Source organism: Rhinolophus ferrumequinum, chromosome 3, assembly GCF_004115265.2.
Source record: "Rhinolophus ferrumequinum isolate MPI-CBG mRhiFer1 chromosome 3, mRhiFer1_v1.p, whole genome shotgun sequence".
Classification (NCBI taxonomy): domain Eukaryota; kingdom Metazoa; phylum Chordata; class Mammalia; order Chiroptera; family Rhinolophidae; genus Rhinolophus; species Rhinolophus ferrumequinum.
Window position 1 is genome coordinate 25,809,626 of NC_046286.1, and position 21,384 is coordinate 25,831,009.

The 21,384-nt window shown below is 34.7% G+C and overlaps 1 protein-coding gene across 2 annotated transcripts in view; it reads right to left on the minus strand.

Moving 5' to 3' along the window:
* The window catches only part of KHDRBS2 (KH RNA binding domain containing, signal transduction associated 2), a 518,678-nt gene that overhangs the window by 27,763 nt on the left and 469,531 nt on the right, over positions 1-21,384 (minus strand). For both annotated transcript variants that reach the window (XR_004421664.1, XM_033093385.1), the window contains exon 8: positions 6,727-6,785. Coding sequence is in view for 1 of the 2 variants with exons in the window: in XM_033093385.1 (XP_032949276.1) it covers positions 6,727-6,785 (59 nt within the window). In the remaining variant the exon portion in view is untranslated. The remainder of the gene's footprint in view (positions 1-6,726; positions 6,786-21,384) is intronic.

A 21,384-nucleotide genomic window follows, 5' to 3' on the forward strand; every position in this document is an offset into this window, starting at 1 on the left:
AATGAAAAACAGGTTCCAGTTTTGCCAAAAACTGTTGAATTTAGTAATGCATAATTCAAAACAAAACTGAAACTGTCAGTACAGCTAACTTAAAATTAGCATTGCAAGCCATGAAGTAGTGTGCATGCTGTTTTTGATTGTTTCTTGCGTAAGCAACATAATCTGCATTTATTATCAAGACTAGTTGGATTAGATATCCATCTCACTGTAACCTCTGAAAGCGTAAGGAGTAGAAAATTTTTAAGTCAATAGAAAGTTTTAAATGAATTTTAAAATGATTTAAAAGCAGAGTATCATTAGTCTTTCACTATATTATACTATATAATACCAGTCTTATATTAATTTTTGCTCCGAAAGACACATTAGAGCTGATTGTCCAGCTAGGTCTTATTTTTTGGGAAACACCGTAAAAACAAAGTTAAAAAAAGTTAAATTGAATAAATCACAGTATTGTTCTCAATAGCTTATCATGTAACAACCTTACTATTTATTAAAAAAAAAATAAATTGCTGTATACATTAGTTTTTAAAATGACTGATAAATTCTTGCCCATTTTAAGAAAACTCATCTTCATTTCTAAAATTAATTTTTTTTCAAATTTGTATTTTTATTTACTATTAAGAATTGACAATTTTTGTTCTTGAATCACTTGGCTGGCATGATGGCCAGTTAGCTTTATTTTCTCTTGCTGTTTTACAGATTAATCAATGCAGTGCTTATTTTCACACTGGGATAATAATCATTCCAGCTCCTCAACAGAAAAGGAATACATTTGTGTTCTGCAATCGACTTGAAGTGAGGCACTCAAATGCCCTAGAATACAGCACAAAAATTCTTTTTGCTTTTATACATTGCATGATAGTGTATTAATATTATCCTCCTTGGTTCCACACAGCTGTCATCTAAAATGCCACTAAAGAATGGATGCATAATTAGCTCTTCAGTTGATACATTAAATACATTTTTATAAACAGCTCTTTTCTCTGAGAAGAGAGTATTGCTGTCCATTCTTAGATGTCAGTCTCAGAGAGAATTTAGAAGGTATTTTTTATGTGAAGCATTGCTTAGTCAAGCTCGTCTATGTACTGTATTTAAAATGCACCCTATTGACTCACGAGCTATTCAGACTTATCAGAAACAATTACAATGACTGATAAATTAGGAAATATTTGAAAGAAGCAGAAACTGATTTGGAATTCCTGTAAGTCAAATATCCATGTTCCAAGAATAAATTCAAGTTATCAGAAATATAATATTTAAATATTAATTAAATAATAACATCAATGAAATATTTACTGAATATCAATATCAAACATAATAAATAATAATTGTATTTTAGTCCAATATTTATTTTAAAAAATTAATATTTAAAATTGTATATTTTCATTGCTGCAAGAAAAAAGTTTAATATTAAATATTAAATTACCTGTAAATACCTTAAATAATTTAATTGCTATGAAGCCCAGAAGGGTACATGATTTTCTTGGAAGTCAACATATTTCTTATTTCAATATGAATTATGGGCTCAAAAGAGACAAACACAATTTCAATCAGGTAATATACACAACACAATGTATGAAGATTCAGAGAGAAGTGTCACACTGAATGATTGGATTTTACTTCTGATGTTTTATTTAAAACCATTTTGGAAGGAATTCTGGATGACAGAAGCCATCTGTGAGTGTTTCTGGGTGCAAGACCCAGTTGTCCCACAGAGCATTCCTTCTCCCCTGTCTATAGCTCGGTTTGCCCCACAATTCTTCCTACCAGCCTGAGCAGTGGAGGAGGGAGTCTGCCACAACTGACCCTGAGCTCCTTCACATACAGTCTGAGTCTGGGGTGTTGCCAGGAAACTGAGAATTGGGGCTACTTATTTAATAAACATGTAAACATTCCATTGAGATTTAGTATCTTCACCCATTACACAACCAAAATGTAACAGAGAGGAATTACTAATTCAGAATGGAAGTGAGCAAATAAGTAGAGATGCAAGATTTATATTTTGGAATAAATGTTACTGATTTAAAAGATTGTGCACTGTTCACTAAAGATATAATGATTTAAAGATATAAATGGATGCTAGTTATATGTGAGGTATGGATAATTAACTAAAAAAAATTAATTTGACATGAGTGGGTCCTCAAATCACTGCTTCACATGCATATTGTGTTTCCCCGAAAATAAGACTTAGCTGGGCAATCAGCTCTAATGTGTCTTTTGGAGCAAAAATTAATATAAGACCCGGTATTATTATACTATATTATATTATATTATATTATATTATATTATATTATATTATATTATATTATATTATGACCTGTAAAATAAGACCGGGTCTTATATAAATTTTTGCCCCAAAAGACGCATTAGAGCTGATTGTCCAGCTAAGTCTTATTTTCAGGGAAACACGCTATTTAAATGTTATGGCCATTTAGATATTGTAGATAACAGCAAGAAGCTTGCACTTAAAGCTCCCTCTACATAATAATACAAAAGCTGAGTACATATAATGCATGTTAATTTAATTTGGCTTTAAGGTTATGATGCTCAGCTTTTATTATTTTTTGTCATTTGACTTAGTCCTTTTTCTATTGTCTATGTAAAATATGAGTATGAGAATTATCCAAATTTAAATTATGAACATATGGTTGACATGCAAGTATTCTCTTTATTTCCTTCGTATACAAAAGAAGGAAGTAGCCCTTTTCAACTGAACATATTAGCAGTTAATTCTGATAGCATACGTGGAAATACATTAAACTCTGCATTTTGTCATGGTACAATCCTAATGATACAGAATTGAAAGAAAACCTTTCTTTTTCATTTTATGATAGAAAAATCGTAAAGGAATTTTTATAAAGCAGTCTCAGTTTTGTTCTCTTTTTAAATAAACTGTGTATCATGATGGATTAAAAAATTGGTAAAACTTATAACTAAGAGTAAAAAAATGAACAAATATAGCAGCGTAAAGTGATTTACATTTCCTTCTTTCTTTGACCTAAGTTTTCTATAGTGTATTATTTCTATGTGTATTATTTTTAGAGTAAGAAAAGAAATAACTTATTTTTTTAGGTTAATCAGACCTATGCATCTGCTTAGACTTCTAAACACCGTGGCAAAATACAATTCTTAAAAAATAAAATCAATTCACATCTGCACCCTTTAAAACACTGGCATTCTTCTTGTTCAGAATTCCCTGACCCCTATTCTGTTGTGCAAAGTTTACCACAGATGGGCCACAGTGAGCCAGAGGATGACTGGGCAGTGGGATGAGCTTCAGCTGCTGGAATCCTGGTTTGTAAGCAGCTTCCCTCCTCAACTCCACTTCCTCACACATATTGTTTTCAGTGAAATCTTCACCATGGAAAAGGATTGTAATGGATTGGTGAAATTTCTTTGCCTCAGTCCCTGGAATATCTTCTCTTGAAATTAATTCTGTTCTAAATAATCATCCTTCTGTCATGAAAATCAAGAAGCACTTCCCAAATTAGAATGCATAAAGAGTTGACATATCAACATTTTCAAACAAAGAGTAAAAACACCTTGATTGTGGGGTGCATTCTTGAACTAATGCTTGTTCAATAATGTCAGGAAATGGCAACAGATTTTAGCGGCCAAAGGAAAAAAGATCATGGTCCCTAAAAAAGTTTTTTCTAGGCATATATGTGTCTAGTCTTTCAACATTAAGAATATAGCCAGTGTGGCTGATATTTTAGTTAATAAGATAGGTAAATAAAAGTTATGAAGTAAAAATTGCTGCCTAACTAATATCTTCCTTACTCTGTCCAAATAGTTAAATCCCTTTCTGAGTTTTCCTCATTACTTTATTAAAAATAATTTATCACCTGCTTTCTGTGTGCAGAGAATTGCTTGTTGGTAAACTGTAATTTGACCCAGAATGAAACCTAGGTGTAGCTTCTAAAGTAAAATAAATTGTTTGTCTCCAGATTTTGCTGTAGCAGGACAACCAAACAACCGAAAAGAACACTGTAAGATCCATGGGTTACAGAGATGAGCTCACCTCTACTGCAAGGTAGACGTGGCTTCTGCATCTCCATTAGAGGGTCTGAAAGGCAATCGTTTCTATTCACATGCTTTTCCTCACTGCCTTAGAGGGCATTAACATTTTTAGAATGTAAAGACTTAGAAATAGAAATATCATCTCTCCTTACCAACTACCCAGTCATATATCATCAACTTCATCCCTGCCATTGATTTCAGTGCATGTAATGCTGTAAAGTAAAGCTTATAGATGTGATTTTCCTCAATTGATGTGCCAAGTGTAGAAAACAGTGACTGTGAAAGTGAAATTTCCTTTTTAAAAAAGTGATTTATAAATAATATGTCTTTTCATTAGAATGTAAGCTTCAAGAGACTGTTCCCTGCAGTATCTTCAGGATTTAGAACAATGAATTAAATATATATATTAGCCATTAAATAAATATTTGTTAAATGAGTAATGTTTTCTGATCTTCTACAGAAATACTGCATCACATGGTTTATAACATGGCAGACTTTTTATATGTAGCCATGTTTCTCACCAGCAGACAGCAGGAACCAGGGAGGGATAACGTCTGTCTTGTACACCACCATATTCCTAGCGCCTGGTAGTACTTATGCGCACTAAACTAAAGTCGAATAAATGAAAGAAAGGCCCATATTGTGTCTTATTCCTCTGTCATCCTCAGTAACTAATCCTACAAGGCATGTGGCTTGTCTCCCATTTGTTTAAGGATGTGCCTGGAACAATGGACGTATACCTATTGCTGTGTGGAAATCAGAGAATGCTGCCGAGTTAGGTGTGTTCTGGGGTCCTAGGCAGTCTCTCAGCTCAGACTGGCTGGCCCAGTGATGTGGCTTTGGGTTTTGGATGCTAGTGTTTTTATTAAACACCAGTGGACACCTTTGACCCCCTCCTTTCAATGAGGGAAAACTCTAGAGAGAACAAAATTAAAGCTGCGCTTTATTAACTGAGTCAGACCCATGCAAACTTGTCCATCATCTGTTAATTCTGTGAAGTAATTTCTGAAAATATGTTTAACTTGTTTTGGAGAATATCCCTATCGCTCACACCAGCAAAAGATTAGGTCAATTTGATTGATGCTGGAGAAGATGGAGTGTGGGAAAGAGAATACTACAGAAATCTTCGTCCCCCTAAATTAGTAGGTCGGCACCTGGCAGGATTTAGAGAAATCTCACCAAGCTGAATATCTTTCCTTAAAAACCCCCTCAAATTTAAAGTACCAGATCCTGTTCTTTGTCCCAGGGTCCACTGAACTCTGACCCCACTCCCATCTACAAAATGAGACAAACTTGAATTCACACTCTTGCTCTGTCATTTGCTAATTGTTGACCGAGGCAGGCTACTTAATGATCTAAGACTTAGTTCCTCATTTGTAAAATGCAGATGACAATATGAGCGTGAACCTTGCTGGATTCTAATGGGAATTAGATTATATAAATATACATATAATGTGTAATGAGCGTTATCTTCATAATCTCTAATCCTCATCACAAAATGCTTAGCACAGAGCCATAATAGGTATCCCGTGTGTGGTAGCCCCAAGTAATAGCATTCTAAGCAATGCTGAGAATATAAAAACAGAAGTTGAGCTGCACAGCAATACTCTCATATTGACTTAACCTCTCGTTCAGTTTCCCTATGATCAAATGAAGATAAAAGTACTTAATATTACAATTTATTATAAATAAATACATGGAAAAAATAAATAATGTGTTCAACTTATGAATGACAATTGTTGTGGTGTTGGTTCATTTTTCTACTCCTACTAATGAACTCAGCCTAGTGGTAGTCCACTGAGAGAATGAGTCCATCTAGTGACTCTGGTTCCAAGGAGGGAGCAATTTCTTCCTTTCCTCTAGATGTCTGGACCATTCCTTCTCCTTCTCCTTCCCAATGAAGCACTGCTCCCTTCTCATGTGGAACCCCAGAGTGAACATGCATCATCTCCTTCACTGCTCCCCATAAAGAGGAACAGAATGGCCTTGGCATTACTTTTCTAAAACTCCGGAATTGGGAACATTTAAATGAGTATTTTTCAAGGTGGTCTACTGTTGATGGTGCAGATGTAGTTTAAGGAACCAGAAACCACTCTTCACAAGTGATGTACTACATTGATGTATCATAGGCACTCAATAAAATCTTACTGAATTGAATTACAATTAATTTTAAGTCATATTTTTAATTAAGTAATGCATTTTTGAAATTAATTAATTTTATAGGCTAATATACTTATTGACTATTAATTCTTATGAGCCAAGTGTTATTTAGCAATTTTAAGAACTATGCACAATGTAGAAAATAACTTGAAAGCTACAGTATCGGCCCTTAAACATTTTTAAATATTTTAACTGTATAATACTCTGACGATCTTTGTGACAGCAGGAAAGACATATGATTATTGTGAAATCAATGAGTCAGACAACGGACACAGTGAAACACAGAAGACACTATTCAGAATGCTCACTGTTGCCGTTGAAAATGATTTATGATTGTGATTAATTGCTTTTGAAATTTTGATCAAAATTGATCTGTCCAATTTTCTGGCACTGGCTCTGTACGTCAAATCTCACCCTGGAATTACATAAATCAATTTAGTCTAGACTTCTGTAAAAACTAGGGGGAGAAAGCTGGAAGTAATTTCTGAGTTGTCAGTGACAGATGGATGTTCTGATTTCATAGTTTTAGTAAAGAAAAGGTCTTACCGTAGTTGTCATAGGCATCTTCACTTACTCCATGACCGTAGTCATAATACTCAGGCACACTGCAACAGATTTAGACAGCAGTCAATGTTACTGTAATCAACAGGGAACAACCCAGAACCTCATATGGAATTTGAAAGCAAAGTGTGTGCTAAGGTAGTATCTCAAGAACCTCTAGGCATAAAACACAATCCTAAAGATATAGTAAGAAAATACAGGTTATCCACAAGGAGTGCTATGATTTTTGTCATGCCACCTCAGTACTTCTTTATCTCTATCCTCCAATTTATTAACCAAATTTCCCTTAAAATACAAGTATAATGACTTCAAAATTTGTCAAGAGGAGAGTTATAAAACGTCTATTTCCAAGAAAAGAAGTGCTATATAAGATGACATCTGGTCAATTTTCTATGGCTTTTAATGTTGTTACTTTAAGAAATATGTATTAATTTTATCTTCACTTTCAAACACTGAAATTATGTTTATACTCCTTTTTAGCCTTCCACAGTACATTCATGCACTTTTCAAATATATAAGTTATTTCTTTTTACTTAACAGTTTGTTAGGTGCTTCCACATTTTAGTAACCGAGAAAGAGGTGTTCTTCCTCCATTTCTTATTCGAGTTACTTAAAATCTTCCCCCACGGCAATTGTCATCACTTTGTCCCACAGCAACAGTTTCTGCCTTTAAGGCACCACCATTCCTATTAGCATCCAAGCATCTTCTATGTCTCCCATCCTCAAAAACCGCTCCCTACCCCCGAGATCTCTTTCTAGCGATTGTCCTTTTCTCTGCTTCTTTACTGCAAAATTTCTTGAAAAGAGGCAACTCTTCTCACTCTTTTTCACTGTGTCTCCTCCCATATACTTTTGAAGACATTCCAGTTAGGCTGTTTTCTCTACTGAAACAGCTCTTGTTAGTATCTTGACATTTTCAATTTCAATGGTCAAGACTTGGTCCTCATTTTACTCTAGCACCATTTAACACAGTTGGTCATTTCCTGTTCTTTCAAACATTTCAATTGCTTCTGCCATGTTGCCCCGAAAATAAGACCGAGCCGGACAATAAGCTTTAAATGCGTCTTTTGGAACAAATTTAATATAAGACACAGTATTATATTATATTATATTATATTATATTATATTATATTATATTATATTTATTATATTATATTATATTATTGTAAAGGCCCCGTCTTGTACTAAAATAAGACCAGAAGTTACATTAATTTTTGCTCCAAAAGACACATTAGAGCTGATTGTGCAGTTAGGTCTTATTTTCGGGGAAACACGGTGAGATGGCCTCTCTCTTGGATCTCCTCAGATCATTCCATTTCCTCATGCTTCTCTACTGGTACCTATTTCCTTTTCCAGCCACTTAATCCTGAAGGCCACAGGGGCTCAATGATTAGAATTTTTATCTTTTCTATTGATACTTTCTAGGCAATCTCATCTCATCCTATGGCTTTAATACCATCTCTGTTCTGATGACTTCCAAGTGATAGGCTCAGCCTTGGCGCCTCCCCTCTACTCTGGTCTCATAGATCCAGTTGCCTTCTCTACATTTCCATTTGGATGTAAAATGTAACATATCCAAATGTAAAATTTGATTTTCTTTCCAACTCAGGCTTGCTGCTTCCCATCTTTATAAAAGACAACACCTTAAATAGTGTTACTCATGCTGAAAACTGGAGACCTATCCTTTCTCTCACATCTAATCTTTAATCAAACAGCAAATTCTGTCACTTCTACTTACAAAACATATCCAGAGTTTGAACATTTGTAAACATCTCCACAGCTGTGACAGTGGTTAAAGTTTCACCATCTCTCACTTAACCAAACACAATATGCTTCGAACTGGTCTATGGGTCCTGCTTCCTCGGTTGCTATTTTCCACTTAGCAGTCAAAGTAATTCTTATAGATGTAAATTAGACCATATTAGTTCTCTACTCAAAACCCATCAATAGCTTCCCATATCCTTTTGGAAAAAAAATTTAAAAATCTTATTTTTGCCTACACACAATGGTCCCTAGTATTTCTTAGACCTCTACCACTTTCTCCTTTGCGCAGTCTGCTCAGGGCACTTTGCTGTTCCCTGAATATGACAAACGGACGACTGTCTCAGCACCTTTTTATCTGCTATTCCCAGTACCTAGAATGTGCTTTTCCTAAATATTTAGTGGTCTCTTCTCTCATTCTTTTAGAACTCACTCCAATGTCATTTGTGAGAGGTTTCTCTCACTACTCTATATAAACTAGCATTCACTCATCCCTACCTTGCTTTGTTCATCTTAGTGTTTGTCAATCACCACTGTACATATTATATAACCAAACAAACACACATTTCTTTATTTACTTATTGGCTGTTTCCCACAATGTAAAAGCTCCCTGATATAGGACGTGATCTCTCCTTTGTTCACTTGCTGTCATGGTTTCAGGATGATTGGTTAGAACAATGTTTTGCACATGATAGCTGCTCAATAAATATTTATGGCATAAAGGACTGAATTATTCATAGGGAGACTAGACACCATTTTACATGAGTAGCCTAATGTAACCAAGTTATAATTTTTAAAAATACTATACAAAGAATGGAAATTATTTTAATTGAGCTTAGTATTTGGATAATGAATGCAGTTTTTAAATCTTAGTTAGGGATCTATAAATATTTGTGATACACTGTATTTTCCCCTCAAATAAGCTCCTTCACTTAAAAGTCCTCTGCCTAAATCTTAATTTATAAATTTACATATACATGAATTTATACTTACAAATTATCTCATGATTAGTAATACCTTTTAAGTATATAGACGTGTGGCAAGGAAATGGCTTTACACCAAATAGCAAATTGTATAAGAGGTGAGGGTGGGCTATCAAAGCCAAAGGGTTAAGGTGGAAGGAAAGACAGAAAAGCCCAAAATTATGTCGATGTCATTATTCCTCAAGGCAATTTTATAAGTCTAATTAAATTAAATACTTGAGATTTCATTGATAGTAAGGAAAGAGAAGCAGAATATAAAAAATAAAAGTCTACATATTAGAGATAAAAGAGAGAGACAGAGAGAAGTTTGCCCATCTTTATTTTTCTAGGAGGCACTTGGTAATGCACGAATTCAATTCCTGTGTAAAGTCGGGGGGCGGGGGGAGATTAACTGGCCCAGCCATCATTGCCCAGGATAAACTACGTAAGAAACATGTATAGTGATATGTTCTTCTCTCCATCCTTCTAACAGCTCGAGATTGTAGAAGTCTCAGGCCATGCTGGTGGCTGGATGTTCACCTCTTCTTTCACAGACATATCTTAGTAGAAATGTTGCAACCCAATTGAGAACCCTGATGTATGTGTAACACATTCCTGAAAGTGGTTACATTGATATCCTGGATGATCAAGAAGTGGCAGTCCTGAGAATATGATTTAACAAGCAGCATTCCCGTTTATAGGGATGAAGAGAAAAATGAGGGCATTGACAGCAGCTTCTCCCTGCCGTCCTCACGGTCAATCATTATCCTGTGAGTCAGCCTGATTATGTTTCCCAGGATGTGTTCTCTGAAGACCAAACACTGTCTAATGGCATTACTATGTTTTTCATTGGATTTCCTTTTAATTTGAATTGATGAAGATAAGAGAGGGAAAAAAAAACAGTAGTGAGAAAAACCATGACAAAGAAACTACAGTTATTGTCTATAGTAAATGATACATACACACCAAGATGGAATTTAACTTTCAGAACTCTAAACAGGGTAAAGGATAAAAACATACAAGACATTTGTAAGATAATAGATAATGCAAAATAAAGGAAAAAAATGGATAATAATCGTAATGGACTCTTCCTGAGTCTATACTTTCGCTTATCCAACTATTACTTCTCACTTCTTCCATAGGAAGATATTTTACATGGATGAAAAATACACTCATCCGCCACCCTTGCAGCTAGATGTGCCCTGTGACTAAGTCAGGAAACATGGAACATACACAGGAGAGAGGCAGCCTTGAGGTCATTTCCAATTTAAGAAGAAGCTCCTCATCTTGGACTCGTGCACCATCACCTCCTCTGTTGGTAGAATGCACTCAAAGTGATGATTTGGCATCTACCATGTAAATAAGGACAATGCCTTAGGAAGTCATGGACTGCAACTGGGAGGAACGTGCCTAGCCGATCACATTGGAACAGATTTACTCTAAACTACTGCTTACTTCAGGGACTATTTTTAAAAAAAAAATCTTCAGTCCCCCAAACACGCATCTGATGGAAACATGCTGTAAAACTGTCCTCAGTGAGGCCATGCTCTACTTTACTTCACTCACATGTGGCCATGAATGAGACCATTTTATCCATTAGAATAAGGAAGAACCTTCCAGTAAATCAAGTGTAATTTCCAGAAAAGAGAACTGAGGTTGTCAGATGCACTAATTAAAAAACTTATTCAATGCTGCTGCTTAGGTGTCATTTAATCTCTGTTCGGCAGGATTTTGTAATTGTTATTTGAGTACCATTCTACGGATACAAAGAGGAAAAGATATATTACATATTTATTTAAAATTTTGTTTTAATTTTATTTCTCCTACCCCCTCACCTCTGGCAACCACCAGTCCGTTCTCTGTGTCTATAAACTTTCTATTTTTTTACATTTCACATATAAGAGAGATCACACACTATTTGTCTTTCTCTGTCTGATGTATTTTATTAAGCATAATAACCTCACGGTGCATTTATGTTGTTGTGAATGGCAAGATTTCCATATATATATATACACACACATATATATATATGTGTGTATATATATATGTATACACATATATACATATGTATACATATATACATATATATACATATATACTTGTACATATATATATACATATATATACATATACATATACATATATACATATACATATATACATATATACATATATACATATACATATATGTATATATGTATATATGTATATATATATGGCACATTTTCTTTATCCATTCATTCATCAATGGATACTTAGGTAGTTTCCATATCTTGGATAATTGTATTGTAAATAATGCTGCAATGAATATGGGAGGTGGTGCATACATTTCTTGAATTAACATTTTTGTTTTGTTTTTTTCAGATAAATACCTAGAAATGGAATTACAGGTTATTATGGTAATTTTATTTTTAACTTTTTGAGGAACCTCCATACTGTTTTCCATAGTGGTTGCACCAATCTACATTCCCACCAATAGTGCACAAGTAGTCCGTTTTCTCCATACCTCTGCCAACACTTGTTATTTCTTGTGTTTTTTATAATAACCATTCTAACAGGTATGAAGTGATACTTATTGTGGTTTTGATTTGTGTTTCCTAGATGATTAATGATGTAGCACATCTTTTCATGTATCTTTTGGCCATCTGTATGCCTTCTTTGGAATGATGTCTACTTAGATCTTCTGTCCATTTTCCAATTGAATTATTTATGTTGTTTTGCAATTGAGTTGTATGAATTCTTCATAAATATTCAGCCTATCAGATATGTGATTTGAAAATATTTTATCTGATTCAGTAGGTTGCATTTTTACTTTGTTGATGGGTTCTTTTGCTCTGCAGAAGCTTTTTAGTATGGTATATTTCCACTTGTTTGTTTTTGCTTTTTTTGGTTTTGCTTTTGGTGTCAGTTTCAAAAACTCATTGCCAATACCTATGCCAAGGAGTTTACCACCTATGTTTTCTTCTAGGAATTCTATGGTTTCTTCTAGGAATTCCATGGTTTCAGGTCTTATATTCAAGTCTTTAATGCATTTTGAGTTAATTTTTGTTATGGTGCAAGATAGTCGTTTGGTTTCATTCTTTTGCATGTGGATATACAGTTTTACCAGTAATATTTATTGAAGAGATTGTCCTTTCCCCAATGCATATTGTTGGCTCCTTTGTCATAACTTAATTGACCACATATTAATAAGTTTATTTCTGGGTTCTCTATTCTATTATTGACTTATGTTTCTGTGTTTTTTTGTTTGTTTGTTTGTTTGCCAATACTGTACCATTTTGATTATTATAGTTTTGTAATAGTTTGAAATCAGGTAGTATGATGCCTTCAGCTTTGTTCTTCTTCTTTCTCAAGATTGCTTTGGCTATTCAAGCTTTTTGTTTGTTTTGTTTGGTTTTGTGGTTCCATAGAAACAGGATTATTTGTTCTATTTCTTTGAAAAATGCCATTGTCATTTTGAGAGGGATTGCACTGAATCTGTATATTGCTTTGGGTAGTATGGACATTTTAATAATATTGATTCTTCCAATCCCAGAGAATGGAATATCTTTCCATTTTTTTGTGTCTTCTTCAATTTCTTTCATTAACATCTTATAGTTTTCAATATACAAATCTTTTACCTCCTTGGTTAAATTACTCCTAGGTAGTTTATTCTTTTTGGTGCAATTGTAAATTGGATTGCTTTCTTTATTTCTCTTTCTGATAGTTTATTATTAATGCATAGAAATGCAACAGATTTGTGTGCATTGATATTGTGTCCTGGAATGTAACTGATTTTGGTTTTTACTTTTAACAGTTTTTTTTGATGGAGTCTGTAGAGTTTTCTCTATATAATATCATGTCATCTGCAAATAGTGACAGTTTTACATCTTTCTTTCTAATTTGGATGCCTTTCATTTATTTTTCTTGCCTAACTGCTCTGCCTAGGACTTCCAATACTACCTTGAATAAAAGTGGCAAGAGTGGGCATCCTTGTCACATTCCTGGTCTTTCAGTATGTTGTTAGCTGTAGGTTTGTCATATACAGCCTTTATCAAGTTGAGGTAAGTTCCTTCTATATCCACATTGTTGAGAGTTTTTATCATACAAGGATTTTGGATTTTGTCAAATTTTTTTTCTGCACCTATGATTGGGGTGATCATATGATTTTTATCCTTCATTTTGTTAACGTGCTGCATCACATTGACTGATTTGAGGATGTTGAACCATCCTTGTATCCATGGAGTAAATCCCACTTTGCCATGGTGGGCCATCCTTTTAATGTATTGTTGAAATTGATTTGCTGATATTTTGTTGAGGATTTTTGTGCTATATTCATCAAGACTATATGTCTGGTTTTGGTATCAGGGTAATGCTAGCCTCATAAAATGAGTTTGGAAGAGTTGAGTTTCCTCTTCCTCTACTTTTTGGAAGAGGACTAGTAATAATTTTTCTTTGAATCTTTGGTAGAATTCATCAGTGAAGCAATCTGGTCATGGACTTTCGATTGTTGAGAGGCTTTTGATTACTGATTCAATCTTTTTATGAGTAATCTATTATTTAGATATGTTAAAATGATAAATATTAATGTTGCAAGGAAGTGTGAATAGATTAGTATTGTGAATATTTTCAAATTACTTGCTCTCCATTTATCCAACAAAATCTATTGACAACTTATTATGTGCCAGACACTATTCTAAGTGGTAGAGAATATGGCAATCAACAAAATATACAAAGATGCTTTCCCTCATGGAGTTCAGAAGTAAAACAATAAACAAGCAAAATAAACAAATAAAATATAGCCTCAGTTAAATAATTATAAGTGTTTAAGAGAAAAGACTAAAGTTGAAAGGGAAAGAGCAGGTGTTGGGATAGATATAAAATTATAGTTAAAATGGTCAAAAAGTCTTTACTGATAAAGTGATATTGAGCAAAGTCCTGAAGGAGATAGAGGAGCAAACCTTGAAATTTGGGGAAAAGCATTCCAGGCAAAAAGAAGAGATAACATAAAGACCTTGATGTAGGTGTGTGCTTAGAGTTTTCAAAGAATGACAAGAAACCAGCGTGTCAGGGCAAAGGTGAGTTGCAGGAGATGACGTGGGGGGGAACAGTGAGCCTGGCACAGATTGTTTGCAATGCCTACCGCTCAGTGTGGTCTTTCCTAACGCTGGATTTTGACCTCAGTTCTCTCTTTCTCTACATTCTGCACCTTTACTGTCAGATCCATTCCCAAGACTTCACTGATCACAAACTGTATAACTTCCATAAAGAAATTTCCAATATAAAAATAACAGAATCTTCACATGAACAGCAAATAGCACGACTGCCTTAAAATATTGGTTGTGATATTGTAAAGGTTAAAGTATACATTTTTCATCCAAATACTAAAAGCTAATTACTTTAGTTAAATGTGAAGTAACACTGTAATTTAAAGGAAGCCTTAATTTATTTGAAAGCAATCTAATGTGCTTGAATTTTGATAACTGTACAAATGAGCGATGGCTTCTGAATCCACTGTCATGATTAATACTAAAAGTGGATAAAAATGAAGACATAATATTTATTGGGCTGCTACCAATTAATTTCAAGGGTTTAGAAATGAAATACATTGAAGTATTAAAACAGACATAAACACAATTATGATACATCCTGTCATAAGGGAAAACATAGGAAAAAACAGATATATATATATTAAAATCAGTATTTCTTCTAAAGATGGTACAGAGAACACAGATATGTATTTGAACTTAAATTCAGAGCTGCTATTTTTATGGAGTGTGTCATTTTGAACAAATCATTTAATTTCTCTGAACTCCAGTTTCTTCATCTTTAATATGGCAGTAATGATATCTACCTCATGTCGACGAGATAACCCATGACAGCCCCATGATAAGTACCTAGTACATAGCAGGCACTCAATAAATATTAATAATGGGTGGCTGTCCAAACAATGAAGGCATAGACATAAAACCCCTCTTTTTCAGATTCACAAAGGTTGCAGTGCTGATGGAGATTTCATCTCCTTGAAATATTCTGAAACATGACATAACCATACCTGACCTCTTAAGTCTCAGCTGATGGTATTTAATGTTTACAGGATGAAATATAGGCTGATTATTCATGAGGGAAGTGACATATTTGTTCTGCTCACAGATTAAGGATCAAGATAGATGATCTATATAAGGCATCTTGGGTAGAATTATGATCAGCTTTGCAATGCTCTCCATTATAGAAAATGGATGTTTTGAGAGTGCAACCTTATGCCCCAAATGAGATAGGAATACATTTAGATATGCTTTTGTTTTTTTGGATTCAACACTGCACATACCTTTCTTGAAATAGTCTCTTTTTATAGATACTCCTTAATAATTTTTTCTAATTCAGTTTGTATTTTTTGCTTACTTTGACCCTTCATTATATAAATGAGTGGTGAGCAATCTCATAACAAAAACATTAATATTCTGCTTTATTGTGCGGAATTATCATTAGAACATAGTAATTATTTTCTATAAATAAGACTTTCAACTGGCTGATTAATTAGGCTAACACGACATTATTAAATGAACTGTTACGTGCCTTTGGTACAAATACACAGAAGCTATTGAACCCTAGTTTGAAATGGACATAATTCTAACTGCATGTACATATTTATTTGGCTGAATCATAATTCATGAGTTATCAGTAAGATTTCAGTGCTGTAAATATAAACATTACTTCTAATTATTTCAACACTGTAGTTGACTTTGAGACTGAATTCACTGGTACAAATTGCACTGTGGTTATGCATTAATGGTGATTTATATTCTTCTCCATTCAAATCACAAATAGAATCTCACCTGTGCTGTGTAATGTTCAAATAACTTGTTACTTATTAAAGGATTATTTATCATGCTTCAGACTTTGAAAATTTAAATAAATCAATTAGAGTCTGGGGAAAGAATATACGAATTGATAACAATGATTCCATTTTGACAAGTCTTTTCTTTATGTGAAGAAACAAGGCCACAATCATTCAAAAGCTGTCAATTTTTAACCTAAGTCAAGTGAGGCTCGGTCATGCACCGCCACTGTGGCCTGCTTGTAGTTATGCGTTTTAATGTCTTCCTTTTCTCTGATCCTCAGACTGTGAGTGGTAATTCCTTGTATAGCACACAAGTCCCCTTTCTATCTATGTCCTAATGACCCATCCAGTCTCCTCCCTATCACTCCCCATTACTACAGCCTCTACTCTGACGTGGGGGAGTGTCTCCTGTGCCCCTCAGCACGGTTATCCTTCCATCTAGACGGAACTTCCTCTACTTCTTCACCTAGGAGGGTATTCATCATCTTTCTGGGAACTAGCTCAATGGTAAGCTTCTTATGAAAGCTTTACCCAACTTCGCAGGTATCACTCCTTCCCACTTGCCTTCTGTAAGAAAAATCTTATACAAGATCATATAGAGAGATCTCACATCTTCATGTAAAACAACGCTCATTGTATCAGAACTCTTAAACAAACAAACAAACAAACAAACAAACAAACAAACAAAAAACCTGTCCCTTCCTCTAGCACAATGGTTCTCAATATGTAGTGTGCATAAGCATCACAAGAATACTGTGCTAAAAATGCGGATTCCCGAGCCCCATTCTTTAGATTCTGAATCAGCTGGCCTCAGCTGGGACCCAGAAATCTGCAGTTTCATTCGCAGGAGTTTCTGATGCAGACGTCCAGGATTACACACTGTAAAAAACTACATGAATTGTGAATAAACCAATGTCCAGGCTATGTCCTATTTGTTTTAAATACATAGGTCCACAACAGTGACATTCAGTGAATGTTTGTTGAATAAATGAATGGTTATAAAATACTACATAATTTCTTTGTAAATAATTTGTAAGCTGCCTGACAGTACAGCCATGATGGTTTGTAACTATGTTAACAGCTGTTCTCATGGAATTGAACTTTGTCCTTGGTACTCTCTGTTTAAAAAAAGAAGAAGCAGCACTTGATAAAGAAATATAAGATATGCCAGGAAATATAATTAATATACTGGTTTTAAGAATTAGTATTCCAAAAAAGTAGCTCCAAATCAACAAGAGAAGGTCTAAACTAAATACAAATTTCTGAGTTTAGGTTAAAAAAAAATCAATTGCGAAGATGTAGGATGGTGTCAGAACTTGCTTGCCAGCAGTTCATTTAGAAAGAATCTAGGTTTTCAGTTGAAAACAAATTCAATAAAACCCAATAATACGACATAGCCACTTTGGAAAACCACTCAGTCATATGATGTTGAAGGGCTTTAAACAAGAAGCACAGGATGTAAGAATGCCATTTCTTTGCATGGGTCAGTTCTCATCTGATATAACGCACCTCAAGTTCACTGTGCCACAACTTAAGATGGATGCCTGGATAACTGGGATGGTTTGGAAGACAGCAGCTAGAGTATTTGGTGAAATGGGAATCACAATTTACCAAGAACGGTTGAGGAAAACCATGTCTGTGTGGGCATTCACCTTGGATGTTGGCTTGTTACTGGTACAATAATGTTTCTCCACACCCCCAAAATACTTGCATCATACAACAGTAAGTAATCATTTAGGTCATGTGTTGTGGTTTGGCTGGAGGTTCGCTGGTCTAGGCTGGGCTTGCTGGGGTTTCTGTTGTATGCTATGGATGGATCTGGGCTTGGCCCCCATGAGGTTGGGGCTCCCCATGTGTTCCTTCTAGAACTCAGACTGAGGGTGCAGCAGCTACCAGGGGAAGCTCTTCTCCTGGCAATGGCAAGAGAGCAAGTGGGAAACACATAGTCCTCTTCGTGTGTAGGCTTAGAAGTGGCGTTATTCTGTTAGCTAGAGCAACATGAGTAAGTGATGGCGAGGAATCAGGAAAACAGACTCAGCTGCTTTTTTTGAGATGGATTGAAACATCACCCAGTGTGAACACAGGGAGGTGAAAGATTATAGCCAAGAATGTACTCTACCACACTTGGGATGGATATTGATACAGGGACATTATTTCATAAAGAAAGGCTGATACGTGGAAGAAAGCTGGATGTGGCTTCACAAAGCCTATTACATAGTGATCAATGTATGTAAATGAAGACGACAAGGAAGGAGAAGCTACTTCAGTTTAAGAGTTTCCTAATAAACTGAAGTGTTAAAAAAAATGAAGCATTTGGAAGGCAATATGACATTAGAACAAAGAGCCCAGTTTTGGAATTTGACAGGAATCAGGTCAAAGCTTGGATCTTTTACCTACTAAGCTACAATAGGAAGTCCTGGGCAAGGTAAACATTGTAAGTCCCAGATTCTTTATTTGTCACATGAGGATAAAACTATCCATCTCATTTGATAACGCTTACAAAGTACCTAATACAGACACCTGCATAGAGCAACTGCTCTGTATTGCGGCCATTATTATTATTAGAAGCAGATCACCGTTAGTGCTGGTCAGGTGTTCCCTGCCTAGCCCTTCAAACACCTCTCGCTTCTTCCACACATCTTCTATTAACTCAATCTTACTGAGTATTATATAATACAAGCCTATTACTTATACTTGGATACCAAGTCCAGAAGTTCTGAAACCAAAATTGTTTCCTTTAATTTGGTGTCTGAAATCATTAGGCAACAAAACTCCGATCTAAAATGATAAGAAGCTATTTATAGCTATGTATATCCTGTTGAGTGTAGTTATTCATATATTTCAATATAATAACATTAATACATATTTTTGGTCCAGATGATACTGAAGGTGATATGCAATATATAGAATATGCATTATATTGTCTTTCAAAAATACAAATAATTCTAAAAAAAAATACAAATAATTCTGAATATAAAGTATCTCATTCACGTTTTGCCCAATACCTTCCTGTTTCCTGTTGAGGGGTGTCTCCAATTCTAAACTAATCTGCTGAGGAGAAATAACTGACATGCTGACATGGCCTGATCTTAATAAATGGTAAGGAGGTTTCAGTTACTAACTGGGACACTTCCTTAAGTTCTCTTGGGAGCCTCGTCATTCAAATGACTAGGGAAAATGGTTTTCCTAACTCTTCTCATTAGAGTCTTATAAAAAGTATTTTAATGGTAATTTTTTAAATAAAAATTAACTATTTAGGCAAGTACTTTAGTTATCATTGAAATTAACCTTAAATTAATAAAAATAATTAACAAATGCAATGAATACATATTGAATAATTTTAGAAAACATATAGTTTCTTTCCTAAAGCTAACAACAGTTATCCTACATGCCTAAAATAAATATGCCAGACGAGAACACCAACAAAAATAGCGTGTATCAAGAGCTGGATTCTCACTCTGTTGAGAGAACTTTAAACAATACCAAATCCACTGTTTATGCATGCAAAGGTCTGTAGATGGCATGAAAACACAGCTAACTTGTAGAATAACTGTGGGAAATATCTCAAATCCAATAACCGTCTGTAAATTCAATCTCATTGTTGACTATAGTTTGAGACATAAGAGAATTGAATTATAAAATAACGGTGAGTCACTTTACAGCGAATAGTGCCACTTAAATGAATAGGACAAGCTGTTATATACTTAATGTTATAACTTTTATTAAATTACTGGGTAACTGTAGGGCCTTACACTTAAGTTTTCATGAGAAGCGTTTCTTTCTGTACATTCTTAGTATCACATTAAACTTACAGCTTAAAAACAATAGTTAATGTAAAATGATTTCTTTTTTTTTCTTGCTTAGAAATGTACTTTGGTTAGAGCCTTTTGAAAAGCACACAGATAACTCACTACATTCTCATTATATTAAGTGCATATTCTCTCTGGCATGTTCGGGTATATAACAGAAACCTTTTGAAGTAATGAATCGATTTAGATTTTAGACAGTATTTATCAGTCTTTATGTCTGAGGCCTCTAGAATCAGCAGATGTGATTTTGAATCCAACCTTTACTACTTGAATGAACTTGGGAAAGTTACTTAAATTTTTCAGCTTCAAATTTCTCTGACTTTAGTGTTGTTGCAAGGATTAAATGAGATAAAGTGGCCTAAATAATCAGCAGCAGCTAGCACAAAACTAATGTTAGTTATTATGAAGCATTAGTTCCAACTAGCCTCTGAACAACAGAGGAGCAGTTCCTGTCATGTGGGCTCTGATGCCTGAGGAGCTAAGAAGTTGTGCAAGGGGGTCCAAGAACCCATTTATTCACTGCATATTCTGCCTTTTTTTTTTTTTTTTAGTGTATAGATATTTTCTCATTGACAAAGCACAAATTGATTTAAAAGCACTACTGTTTTCATAGCAATTTCATGCCATTATATCTTCAAGTAACTGAAACTAATATATATAATAACTAATATATATAATTATATATATGAAACTAATATATATAAAAACTAATAATTGGGTGTGTGATAAAAATTTTGGATGTTGTGCTGGATCTTTTCTATTTGCTTCCCCACTTCTACTCTTCTCTCCAATCTGTTCAAAACCCCGGGGATGAGAATGGCAACTCCATCTACTGGGTCTCTTGTCCTCTGCCTCCTAATGGGTTCAGCCAATGGAAACATTAGGAGACTGAAAGGAGAGAGGTAAGTGAGGTCAGGGTATAAACTCCCTGGAGCTTCCTCCTTGTGGGTTGGCCATGGCTGCCATTCTGAATCAGCTCCTGACAGGAGGCCTCTCTAACAGCTTTCTCTGTCTACCTTTCCTTCTGAGTTTTGGTGGCAAACACCTTGCCCCAGGGAAACTAGCCCCAGGGGACTGCATTTTTCCTTGTGGTTTCTCTATACTCTGCCACTGAAAATAGTTCCCCTATTAAACTTTCCTCAAATTATGCTAAAATTAAGAGTCTCATTTTTTCCTCCTACTGTGTAGACACATATTCAAAAAGGGTCTTTATCCTTGCAAATTTTGCGAACTATCAGAGGGAGATATATCTTTGCAGTCTTAGCATATACCTTCATTAATCTGCAGAAAA